Genomic DNA, 13,905 nt, shown 5'->3' with positions numbered 1-13,905 from the left:
TCTTCTCATTCTAAATCTGTGTCAGGCTTATGTAGTGAAATTCAAATGATTTTCTACATATGCGATTCAAAATTGATCAGCTTAACCAACCGTTTGAGTATTGTAACTGTTGGTTAAAGTAAAATCTATTTAAAGTTAAATAGTTTATGGAGGGCTACAATTAACACTATTGAGGTCAACCGTTAGATTCATTGGTAAGACCAAGATTTTGTAATCGGGAATATGAGAAAATAAATTACCTTACAAACACATCCAATTTTAACTAACGCTCTAAACAAAGGAGTAACTTGTGTTTCATATACTCCTTCTACATTTGGATCAGACTGGTCCAAAAATATTTTCCTGAAAGAAGATGAATGTTATTAATTTACAATAAATGCACAAAACTCGGCATTATTTCAAAAAATAAATATGAGTCATCGGGGCTCATTAAATTCAGAGCTATCAGTTGATGCATAATTCATTGACCTGAAGACATCATACAACTAAGAACAATTAATTCAAGTATCTTACAGATTTGGAAGTACTACAGTGTAAAAAAGGAATGTGGATTTGAAAAACTTGAATTATTATGCATTACCGATTCAAACTATTGTATCACTTTGTAAATAGAATACTTCCGAAATAATACATTCGCGCCAACGAAAAATCCATTCTCTGGGTAATTTTTTTGAGCAAATTTTGAAAAACACATCGCAACGGTTCTTTTTGTATGTCTCTAATCGACTGAAATAGTCAGTTTAATTGTGCTAGGGATATATGTTGATTGCTTAGTTTTAAGCTAGAAATTAGTTAACAACATTAGTCTTGTGAGTTGGTATGTAGCCCCTGAGTTAGCTTACCACAAATCTGATCTTTTTCACGAATTTTCTCTCGAGCTCACAAAGTTTTTTGTTAATTACTCACGTTATGTATATTAAATATATTGAATGTCTAGAGAGAATCAAACCACAACGCTATTAATAAAGTATATACTCCAAATGCAAGTATTTTGAACACACAATTTCTATACTCGATGAAAAATTGAAAACAAATTTCGATGTTTCAATAATTGTAAAAAACATAGACTTGACAGAAACTGACAACATGGAGCAATGTAAATAAACTAGAATATCTTTGACAGTCTTTGTAACATAGAAGGAATGCACATGTGAAGCTGTCAACACCAAGATGAGAATTTGGAGTCACCACCGATATCCAAAATAAGAAGTGGAGAACCCAATAAATAATTGCATGATACATTGAAGCCACTGACAAATTGTAGTCTAAGTATACTTACTTCCCGTGTTCTTGATAAACTTCTTCCGGTACAGAATACATATATAAATTGAAAACTTGTCTAGCTCTAGGAAGCATTCGGTTACATTTTTTGAAAAGTGCACCCTCTTCGACAACTTTGGGGGTACGCAAATTGGCATAAAATATTCTGGGAACAACCAGTTTTACAAGGTGTAGCTCATTCTGAACCTAAAAAATCTTTCTAATTAACTGAAAACTAAAAAATAAATGACAAAATATGGTTGGTATTAAAATTTTAATATTTGGGGGAAAAGAACTGTATTTGATTTAAGAAAAATTATAATCGTTTTAAGAAATTCGAGTTTTTAACAATTTCATCTACCATCGAATTTTGGTGCATTCAAATCAATATTCAGATTTCGAGTACAAATACAATACGAGAAGGAACCTTTAGTCATATGGCTAATTTATAGCTACAATATGTTTGCAAGAACAAGTATATTCAGAGAATTATAAAGTGTGAGAAAGGTTAAGAAAAACATTTATTTACTGTTGTTTGATAAAATTGAATTTGGGTGTAGTTGTGAAAATATGAGTACCCCGACTTTGCTGAAATGTTTGCCCGATGTTATCCTTGAATAGAGAGAATAGTCCTTGATACCATCATTGAAATAGTTCTATTACTGTGAATTTGAAGCTCCCAGTAAAACTCAATCTGATCCTTCAGGCATCAATTCAGTTCGTTATTGATGTGACATCTCATGGGGTCAAAATATGAAATTGTTGCTCCTTTTGTTAGATGTCTACTTTCTCATTATTACATTAGGATTACCTATTTTGTTTTTGTTAGCTATTGCTGTTGTTTACACTCCCAAGCGAGCTTGAAGTGCACTCAAAGCCTTTAAGTCTGTCAAGGCCGCTTGGTTATCGAAGTGAATGTGAATGTGCTTTCTAACGAGGTTTCTAATCAAAAACTCCTGAGCCCATAGGTTAATTGTAAGCATTTTACCTAAAAAATAGTGAGTGCATTTAGGTCCAAAAATATCCAATCCGGTCCCTCGTGCCAGCTTCTCACCATCTGTGTTCTAGAGTGATACATTTCGAGCTTGCAGAAGATCTTTATTGACCCAGATTGGAGGCAATTGATTACCACTTCGAATGGGAAGATTCTATTTTAGTTAGCCTGTGCGTGCCACTAAACGCCTCTATTTTTCACAAGAAGGTGAAGGAGAGGTAGGTTTAACAGCGCCTTTAAGGCTGTATTGGGGCCTGTTTTTATGGCCCTTATTACACAATCAAGTAAGGCTTTTTCTGATCTATTGTTTGTTTAGTTTTCGGTCACTAAATGAGCGATGCGTATGTTTACATGGGTTTGATGACTGTTTAGTAAACCTGTATATCATATTACAAGTCTTCCCCAAAGCTTGACCATAAGCTTGCAAGAAGTCCATATAGTTGCAGTAGCTTTGGAAATTATCTAGTCTAGATGATTGTTCCAGGTAAGTGTTTTATCCAGATTGACCTTTAGATACTTTATTTGATTGGATAGTATCTGGTATGATGAATGTGAACTAATAATTGTGATGGAGCTCTGTAGAATGATTCCAAAATTATTTAAACTACACTTATTATTTGCCGAAAATATCCAAATTCAAGATAACTAAACGTCAAAGTATTTATATTAATTCAATTTACACTGAATGATCATGAGAATTCAGGAGGGTCTAATTTGAAAGAATCTAATACACACAAGTTTTTCCATCTTTAAAATGACAAAATACATTCGTCTGTAGTAGTTCAAATATAAACAAAGTTTGTTTTCAACTCAACTTATTTTTTTAACACATTGTTATTTCATATGATGAAATATCCTTTCTCGACATGTATATTAAAAAGTAATGGTTGTGTGTTGATAGTATTAATCATAATTTATTATGGCTTAAATTATATCAAGATGGTGTGAGTCCTAAAATTATTCTTATTATAAAATATATACGATCACTCATTTATGTCTATTAAACTAAATGGTCACTTTTTCATCTCTGTGTTTATTTCTAAAGATGACAAAAAGAACAGTAACCAAGACTCTTCAATATACCGCTGCTGTTATGAATATTATATACCGATCTAAATTTTATAATTCTATCATTTTATCTTCTCTATCATATGGAATTGGAATCTGGGCATTACGATATGCTGATTCACTTCAACAATTTCACTTATTTAAAAGGTTGACGGTCTTCCTCTTTGTACTCCTAATTATATGGTGAGCGTAGAAATGAAAACCATTAGGCTAATTTAATATTTAAATTAGCGTTGTTGTGGTTAAATAAAGTGAAAATCATGGATGAGAGTTCATTAACTATGCAATGGTTCTTGATGTTAAAAGCCCTCAACAGTCACAGTGTAAAGTTTTCTGTGTCAACTTAAGCACCACTTCGACCGGTTGTGATAATCTGTGGTTAGAGTTCTTGCACAATAAACCCAAGCACCTTTCAAATAACATTAGAATTGATCGCAGATGACTAACAAAGAATAATTAACTCCTACTATCATTTATCATATAAACTATTTACTTTTGTCTGAAGATAATAGTTATTTGGATAAATCTTGTCCAATATATATAATTAGATTAATATCCCAAATTAGACTGTGCAGTTCCAAAACTCTAAAAATATATTATCCAAGTATAAAATACACAATAGATATGACTGCAACTTGTAACCTAATGTAACTTGCATGAGACCGAAACATTAATGCACTATGTTTAGAATGCCCAATGTATAATGAACTAAGGGGGGTTGCATATTTTTAGAATTGATTTTTGACCAATTAATACATATTCTTAACACCAATGACTTCATCAAATTAACTAAAATTATGAATTATCTTCTTAATACTTTCAAGCTGAGGGCCCTTGTACTTGAAGAATAAGATACTTAATGTGTTTCCACTTTTTTCTTGTTAAATTAGGTATATGTATTGAATTAGTTTTATCCTACTTTATTATGGTTGTTGTTTTGTTTTAGCATTTTGGTATGTAAAGACCGAACTTCTTATAATAAGAATTGTATATTCTTTTAATGCAATAAAATCTATCTATCTATTTATTCAAGTAATAGTTGTGACGAGGTAAGTAGGAGACAAGTGTTATCAAGGGCACATAAAAATTGTTGCGGTGTTATCAATAACTTGAGACAACATAAATTAAACAATATAAATACAAATATTATTAGTGTCACTATTTGTTAAGATTCCTAATTGTAAACAGTGAGTTCAATTAAAATATCTTACACCAGATATTTTAATTGAAAAATCAATTATTAGCTTCGACATAATGAGAATTCATAATTTGTTTTACATACCAACGCCCATAGTCTGAATTCACCAGCAACTGCTGTCGGTACAATTTGAATAACTTGCCATGAAGTCGTAAGTAACGACCGTTGTGCCCTTTGAATAAAATCTCCAAGAGTACCTGGAGCTGATGATCGCAATACTGCTATATTAGAATTAGTTTTTTTCTTTTTACTTTGATGACCTACATTTTTCTGTAAAGATTGGAACAGCCATTTTTTCTTTTGGAACAGAACCCATGCGATTAATTCTTCCTTAAAAATTGAAATAAAAAAATAAGTGTAAATAAAAAAAACAACTCAAGAGTATACAAAGTATATTTTTTATTCGTTTTCAGTGAGGACGATCTAATAAATAGTTGATACAAAGTTTATAAATTTTTCGTTCGTTTCAAAAATTGTTTTTGGCTTTTCAGCCTTTCTACAGGGTTACTAATTACATTTTTAGCTTTAGCAACACTGTTTCTAACAATCATTGATATTTCCTGTGTAAAGTTCACATTTTTGAATATAATATTAACCACGACAGTTAATTATTTGTAACTCATGCAGTTAAATCAATTCCTCAATAAAAAATTGATTGATCTGTAAACCCACATCATCGTGCTTTAATTAACATAACATTTTATATAGTGATAAGGACCATTTTACAAGATCGTAAAAAATGGTATAATGAATTCAAACTTTGCTCAAGTTCATTCCAGGTCGAAATTCGTAAAGGTCCAAATTGCTGTGTGTAAGATCTGCACATGTGTCAAAACATGAATCTAAGACTCCGAAATAAAACTACAGTCAAGTGTTCATACTTGTAACAGACAGTTACGAGTTTCAAAGGTAAAAACGCGGTACAAAAATGAAATAAAATAATAATAGATAGTTATACACATTGTTCTCGACTGCTATTTTAACTCCACCTCTTCAGTTTTTCATAGAGACTATATATATTTTTTTTATTTTCTAAAACGATCTTTGTCTCAAATCCCTCTAACTTGGGACACCATTTATTTTATTCTTTGCACCATGTTAGGACTGCTGTTAGCTTACTTGGGACATTAAAAGATTAACATATAAACTGTTACTTTATTTACAATTCAAAACAACAAATATTTAAGCTCAGAAAACTAGTTTTTTAAGGCTTTATTAACAAAAAATGTTACAAATATATAAGAACTTGACAAAAAAAGAAAAAATGAATATTATTATAAATACAAATAAAACTATTTTCTATAAATTAAAAGTGAATTTTCTTCTGGACTCACAAGTGGGCTTAACAAGTTGCTTTATGCGATCTGTCGAAACATTGTTGTCAATGTCCTCTATAATGGGAAAAACAAAGACATTTTTGAACCCTATATGGTTTCGCATAAAACTGACTTTGAAACAAGAATTGTCGTTTTCCTCACTCATTATTTTTCCTATGAAGTCATTTTTTGATTGTTTTTTTGTTCCAGCATCATAAATTCGATAAAACAAAATCGTTTTTCGTGTAGGTTGTAAGCTGGTCTTCACAATTATTCATTTCGTTGATAGAAATTGGCTGAATCAGTTAACTTCGCTGTCTGCAACCAGCGGCTCTTCATTGATTGCAATATCTTCTGTTATATCATCGTCGAACAGTATGGTGAAATCATCTTAGCCAATTGATGATGAACTGTCATGCAGTGATATGTTATCACTCTCGTCTTCACTGTCATCATCATACCTTTTATTGTTAATGCCCTTTCGCTTCCTTTTTTTTGTAATAATTGGTTTAAGGTTGTCTAGAGGAGGCTCATTTGTGTCATCAGTCTCCTTACTTCCACCAGCCTCAACTGTTTTATTGTTTACTTTTTGTTTTTATCCTCGCTTTGTGCGGCTTCAGTCTCATTTTTTCTTAGATCCTCAATTACATTTTTTTAAGCTAAACTCATTCCAGGTGTTACAGATATATTCTTTCTCCTTGGGTTGACTTTGGTTTCCTTTTCACATGTGGTCCTAATATATTCCTCTAGTGACGATGTCCAATTTGCTGCTGAAGTGGAGCCACCTTGCTCTCGAGGAACTTGAGGCATGCTGTTGAGCACTTTGTTCTTGTTAAGTGGTGCAATCCCATTTTTTTTAAAACCTGCTTTCAAGTTTTCAGGTGTATGATCCCCAAGTTCTTCCAACGAAATTGATCTTTTCTTAGAGATCCCTTGTTTTTCATCTTCCAGTCTGTCAGCTCCATTCGCCAAATTGTTTTTAATGGGTTAAAAAAAGCGAAGTCTAGGGGCTGACATAAATGGGTGCTATTTGGCGGTGGAAGTATAAAGCGAATGTTATTCGCAACACACTGGCTTAAAATACTGACTGAAACATGACTGGCAAGATTGTCACCAATTATTGCTTTTGGACAATCGCCACGTTTTTTGGGCAAAGCAACAGTTTGAAACCAATCTTAAAAAATACTACCTTCGAACCATCCAGACTTAGATCTATTATATCTAGCTCCTGGTGGCGCGACTTCTGTCCAGCTACCATATAAATTGTCTGCTTTGTAGACGATATATGGTGGTAGAGTAACACCATTTGCTGTACCAGCAAACATGACCGAGAAATTGGATTTTGAATGATCAATTATTCTTTCGGGATTCTTGCTCGTACAATAACTTTACTGGCTCCTGGATTATCTTGTATGCTTGTTTAATCATAATTGATAAGAGCGACCAACGGGACACCTTCTAAAGATTCAGAAAGTTCCTGAAAGTAGGCTTCTATCATTTCTGGAGTCACATCTGCCCTAGCTCTCTGGATGTTATGGATGTTGACACATGCGAGCTTTTAGGTCAAGACTTTGCCTCTTGAAAAAGCCTCTTATCCACCTCTTTTCTGGCATGTTGTTTTTAAAACGCGATTCAGCAACACCTTTTTTATCTAAAAATTTTTTTACAATACATCTTACGTCAAAAGCGGTGAGTGGAAAACCCCACTCAGCTGCTAAGGCTAAGCAATCAGACAGCTGTTTTTCTTCTAGTTTATTAAAAACTGGAGGTCTGCCATACGGATTTTGTTGCTTATTTTATACCTTTCTTTGTATTGACGATTTAGGAGCACCAAATCTTTGTTCAGATTGTCGGTAAAACATCCCATCCCACACAGCTTCAGCAGCTCGATCTAATGAAGTATTCTTAAAATCGTGAAATCCTCCTTTTGGTCGACTCATTTTAGACATACCTTAGACTAAAAAGAAAACCATAAAAGTAAAGGCAATCTATGATGTATGAGGTATGTAATTGAACATTATTACATTATATCCTAACTTGGCACAGTATCTGTTGAGAATTGATCAATTGACAGCTGACCCGAACCCAACCCAACCTTGACCCTATCCAACTTCACACTATACTTTTGTTTTATATAGACTCAAAGTTGGTAATTATGTATTCTAATGTATTCTGATTTTATTAAAAATTAGTAGGCGATAAGCACCTTTTGACAGTTTCATGTAATAGTGACACAAGCGAAAAGAAAGGCAAAAGAAAAACGTGCTCCGAAATTGTTATTCCGTTATTATTGTTATTTGAACGACACTGGAGAGATGAACATCCCATCCCTGGGAGGAGCAAAGTATTGGCTCATGTTGAAACGACTTCACTCACTACCGAAGCTGTTATTTCATGAAGACGAAAAGTGAGGCCCCTGAGAAGATTGCAAGCTACCTGAGACTGGTACTCACAGAAGCAGCGTTTGGTAGCGACTTCAACCGCAGAAGCCGAGTACCGAGCCGCAGTGTCTGTGATTGGAGATGTGTGCTGGATCAAGAGACTCGCACTGGAACTTGGTATCCTGGAAAGTGATCAGCCGATCACTCTGAAAATCGACAACATGTCAGCGATTCACATGTTACAGAATGCATATGAAGGAAAGACAACCAGAGGCAAGAGACACATTGAGATACCACGAAAACACATTCAGCAACACGTCGGCAACACTGTGATACTGCAACACGTCGAGAGCAGCAAACAGATTGCAGACATTTTCACAAAAGCACTCAACAGAAAAGTTTTTGAGACACTTCGCTGTAAATTGATCAAGGAAAGATCTGTTGAGAATTGATCAATTGACAGCTGACCCGAACCCAACCCAACCTTGACCCTATCGAACTAATGTATTCTGATTTTATTAAAAATTAGTAGGCGATAAGCACCTTTTTGACAGTTTCATGTAATAGTGACACAAGCGAAAAGAAAGGCGAAAGAAAAACGTGCTCCGAAATTGTTATTCCGTTATTATTGTTATTTGAACGCACTTTGAAATCCTGTTCAATAAATCGAACATTGATCAAGATTGGACTCAATTTATTTGCAACTACAAACCCAAAACCCACTGTAAATTAACAACAGTATCCTAACTTGGGACAGTATCCTAACTTAGGACGATGTCCTCAGTTTAGAAAACCGATTATAAGAAAATTGTAGTTATGATATTGAGCAAAGATAATACACATAAAATCCTAGGAATCTGAAAACTTATAAAGCTACTCTCATAATGTGGGTGAATTAAGTTATTTTGATTATAAATCTTACCCGATTTTAATGCCGAATTTAAATCGCCACACACTGTACAAATACCAGATATTTATAACTATATTTCTCGTAGTTACACGCCATACACTTACTTGTTTAATATAAGCTAGTTGCAAACGCATGAAGTACAATCGCTACCAATCACTAAAAAAATGTCAAAATGTCCCATTAAGGGCACCGTCCTAAGTATGGGCACTTGACTGTAACTTGGTTACAAGATTGAGTCAAATCTAACAAAAACTGTTTTTGGAAAAAATACTGAAGCAAATCGTTGTCTGTTTCTTGATATTAAAGATTTTAGAGCAACGTTTGACAATTAACTATTTGTTTGCCAAGGGTCCCTGGAGGAATTCGAAAAAGTCATCAAAGGAGTGGGTCATTTTTCATAACGACAATTTCTTATTGCTGCTCAAACAATTGTATTTCAACCAGCGAGAAGGGCGAGTTAATAGGCCATATATTAAACAGTGTTGTCAACTATTGTCAACATTAGAAAAAGCCGCTTTTGCGTCCAAAGTGTTTTTTTTTTGAACTACTTCAGTCGGAGGGGAAAAGTGCTCTGAAAATTGATTCAAAAGCATAGAAATGGGAATTGATCTTAATGAAAATAAAACTTGTTTCGATTATACTTTTCCATTGTCAGACCGCACACTGTACGAACCACGAGTCTCGACTCTCGAATGCGCAGTGAAAGAGCTAAATTTTAGAGATTTAATAAAAATTTGATGATTATTAATGAAAAAAATTAACATTAGTTATAGCTTAAAAAAATATAGTGATTACCCTAGTATTTCCAATAGGAGGAGGATTTCCTAATATGTCTCTCCAAGTTTTATTCAAATCCTCTTCGGAAAACTGATTTTCTTTGTCAGATCCTCTCTTACGCTTAGTAACGGTAGCTACAGACGGTATTTTAAAAGAGGACTTATTTTTATTTGTACCCACATCTTCTATATCAGCAGTAGAATTATCTTCAGCTTGTTTCACTTTGGTAGCTGCCGAAAACATATCACTGATTCTTCTTTGTTTGAAATTGTCATTTTTTTCTAAAATTTTTTTGTGTAACCAATCCGGATGACGAACTCTAGGAACCGGGTTTGGCACCTAAAATTTAAAAATAGAAAACAAAATGTATGTATGTTATTATCAGGATAATTGTCTGAAGTTTTTTTTTCGAATTTATAGAGTCAAAACAATATTAAATTTTAATCTGTAAATGCTCTCACTTATACAAAATTGTCTAATGTTTTCAAATTCTTACTACAGTACCTACACTTCCCGTCAAATATAACAATAGTTGGAAAGTACTGGGGACAAATAGTTTTTACATATTTGGATTCATTAGTTAAAATATAATTTACAAATAAAAATTATTAATGAAGCTTCCTGTATAAATTACATGTTTATTAATTTTACTTACCCCTTGCATTGCGGCTGGTATAGTTATAATTTTTTGAATAGCACCTCCTAATCGCTCTATATAATAACTCCAGTCTAAAATGTCTCTTATATCAATTTCATTAAGAGATGTATCTCTTAACCATTTTCTCAAGTAATGTTTTTGAATTGTTTCTTCTGCTTGAAAAATTGCAAGAGGAATAGCTCTGTAAATATAATTTCTAGTTAGAGTAAATTAAAAAAAATGAATAAATAGATATTAGGTTTCTATCTCCACAACACTTCATGCGAACTTTCCATTGTTTGAAACAGTGCTGGAAGTCTTCTGTCAATTGTTCAACTATTTCAGAGGTTAGGTGATCGATATTTTTTTATTTGTCTTAAATGGTGGGGTTCTACGGGTTGAAATATTGCGTTCACATGGCGTGGATTTCTTCTTGTATTCAAGCAACTAGGAGATCATAGCACATCAATGGAAGCTTCATAATATAATAGCTATGTTTATTTTGTTGATGCTGTACTATAGCATGATACCGTGGGTTTTATGATGGTCTGTATAGATAGATTTTTTTAATTTCTTATTTCATATTTTCATAAAGACTTAAAGAGAAGTCGAAACGTCAAATTTTATTTATCTTTTAAAAATCATTTAAGAAACATATATATAGATAGATTTATATATATTATGAAAATAGTTTGTGGGCTATTCCATTATCTAACTTTACTCTTCTTATGGAATGTATTTGCTTAGTTATTGAATTCTTCCCGTGTTTCGTTGAGAATAGCTTTCCTACGTCAACTACCGAAACCATACGATTCTCGAGCTATTGCAGTAACATAGAATATGCTCAGCAGTTCTTCCCCTGATCGATAAAATCTTGTTCTGATATGAACTCTTTGGCTCAAGATATCTCAAGATTTGCTAGTTAACGACTTTTTCCATGACTTTTTAATGGCTGGGACTAAAGCAATTAGACGCTAGTTGTTGGGAACCGTCTTTTTTCCTTTTTTTTTTGGAATGAGTTGAGTCCAAACAAGTTTCCAATCTGCAGGGAAGAGACCTCTTTTATAAAATAGGAAAGAGTTTACAAGGCGAACTTGTTAGTTCAACTGCCTATTTCTTCAATAAAATTGGTGGTATTTCTTCAGGGCCAGTGGTTTTATTGATGCCCAAGCATTTGAGAATTCTATTTCTCGCATCAACCAACACCCGGAAGGCTGTGTGGTAGTTTTTCATGCGAATAAAGAGTTGAATTTGAGGCAAAAATGCGATCCAACAAATCCGCTTTCTCTTTTGAGATTACTGCAATTGTGCAATGTTTTCCAGTCAACGGAGGAATTTTTGAATTACTGTCTCATAATATCGTTCCTTGCAAGCATCTATGGTCTGCTTGCAGGTATTTTTTGAGACAACAAAGTTTGTATGATTTTCGCTACTAGATTTGAGGCTAACAAAGTCACCACCGCGACTCTGGTTGATTCATCGATAAATTGGGTCAGTTCGTGACTGGTGGAAAAATCTTCAAAGTCACCAGCGATAACAATATATGCGTTTCACCATAGCTTAGTTGTACACGACGCATTTTTTTAGGTATGAATTTTGCAATTTAGTCATTTTGCCTCTTTTTTGCCCCTATTCCCTCGTGCCCGGTACCCAGACCACCAAGACTACTAATATGGCTTAGAGTGTTAAGAGCAACCACACAATCCCATTTTAGCTTGGAATTAACCTGGACAGAATCGTGTTACTAAAGTGCAGCGTAGCTGTTTATGAATATATAATACTTTATGATTTCTTCCATACCAAAGTGGATCTTCTATGAAATAAATGCGACATTGGTTTGGTTTACTGGAAAAGCTATCTCTTGTTTTATTGTCACTGCTCTCAAGTCTTTCTACGTCTATCAGCCCACATACCAGGTTGTTTCTGCTTGTATAGAGGCACCACTTTTCCAGTCTTCCCTACTTGTTACAATCATTTTGGATTTGTTGATGAAGCTATATCATTACCTTGTTTCATTTCAGATCTACGACTTCTTCTTCAGCTTCCTAGAGTTCATATTATCATACTATGCCTCTTAAGTTATTGTTGGTTATAAATTAATCTATGAAATACAGATATGGCTTCGCCTTGTACGAAAATATGAGGCAATGGTGGGTTCAGGTTCAGAAAGATTTCCATTACAGCTGAATATAGTTTTAAATAGTAGAAACTTGTTTAAATGGTATTTTCGATTTTTTACTGAGTAGCTAATATTATGGCAGGTATAAACATTTTTAATATCTAATTGAATACTTTATTTGTTCGAATTTGTATTTTGTTTTAATTATTGAATTATAACATTACCTCTCTGTTACTGGGGCTCCGTCTGGTTTGCGCGAAATAACATATTTACAAGCTAAGCCCGCATCCTTTACCATCTGATCACCTAAAAACTCCGCTAAACGTCTAGCAGTACTAATAGAAGTACTTTTTTGTGCACCATACTCTTCCAATTTTTTAGACATTGATTTATTTTCGGAAATGAGACCGAAAAGTTCAGAATCCGGCAAATTTCTACCTTTCGAATATAGAACGTCTAACCAATAGTCTGCTATTTGAGCGACAGCTGCATAACACGATTCTAATGTATCACCTTTAAGAAATGCTTCAAACACGGAAGATTGAAAGTTTTTAATTAGCTGGAGCTCTCCTCTTCTTTTCACTTCAAATCTATACAAAAGATATAAATATGATCACGAAAAGTCCCTCTGGTAGTTATATTGTGTAGATTTTCAATAACTTATTATAATAATCATATATACTCTAAGTGGCATTATGAATTTTGAACAACTTATACTTTGATTCGTTTATATTTAGTAATTTTTGATAACGCGTGTGTTAACATCCGTATACTATATTTTTTTTTGGTAAATTCAATGGATAATAACCATTTAGAAGCCTATGTATCTGCAGCATCTGATGCAATGCAACTATAATCTATAATGTGGCTAAGAATTACATACATTAATTTTTACAGCTTCTCTATACAGCTCACAATTGTATTTATTGTGTGGTGGAAAAGTAACAACTAGAAAGAATTAGTCTTATGTTTATTTTTATATTATATTAATTGTTGCAGTTTCTTGTATCCCCTCTTTTGTATATTAATGTAATCATTCTCATTTACCAATTTTCTGTATAATATAGTTTGTTCATTACGATTTTTAGTGTCTCAGCTATTTCCATTTCTGTCCCTTTTACTAATTGCGTCATTATTTGGTTTATTCCTGGTGCCTTCGCTACTTTCGGTTTTTGTTGTTTTTTTTGTACTGATTTCATTGCTTGTTTTTTAGATTTCTGCTACTCTTACTTTTAGCCTCTTTGT

General features: G+C 33.4%; 1 protein-coding gene across 2 annotated transcripts in view; it reads right to left on the bottom strand.

The window, feature by feature from the left end:
- LOC130441986 (DNA polymerase epsilon catalytic subunit 1) overlaps positions 1 to 13,905 on the bottom strand; it is a 63,327-nt gene that overhangs the window by 23,657 nt on the left and 25,765 nt on the right. The window contains exons 13-18 of one of the 2 annotated variants that reach the window (XM_056775928.1): positions 12,885 to 13,250; positions 10,560 to 10,743; positions 9,923 to 10,243; positions 4,605 to 4,850; positions 1,280 to 1,467; positions 240 to 342 (exon numbers count right to left, since the gene is read on the bottom strand). In XM_056775928.1, coding sequence (XP_056631906.1) covers positions 240 to 342; positions 1,280 to 1,467; positions 4,605 to 4,850; positions 9,923 to 10,243; positions 10,560 to 10,743; positions 12,885 to 13,250 — 1,408 coding nt within the window. The remainder of the gene's footprint in view (positions 1 to 239; positions 343 to 1,279; positions 1,468 to 4,604; positions 4,851 to 9,922; positions 10,244 to 10,559; positions 10,744 to 12,884; positions 13,251 to 13,905) is intronic. The other variant, XM_056775929.1, reaches the window with a different exon arrangement.

The sequence above is a fragment of the Diorhabda sublineata genome, chromosome 3, assembly GCF_026230105.1.
Source record: "Diorhabda sublineata isolate icDioSubl1.1 chromosome 3, icDioSubl1.1, whole genome shotgun sequence".
NCBI lineage: Eukaryota > Metazoa > Arthropoda > Insecta > Coleoptera > Chrysomelidae > Diorhabda > Diorhabda sublineata.
The sequence above is the reverse complement of the archived record's forward strand: the minus strand, read 5'-3'. Positions and strand labels throughout refer to the sequence as shown.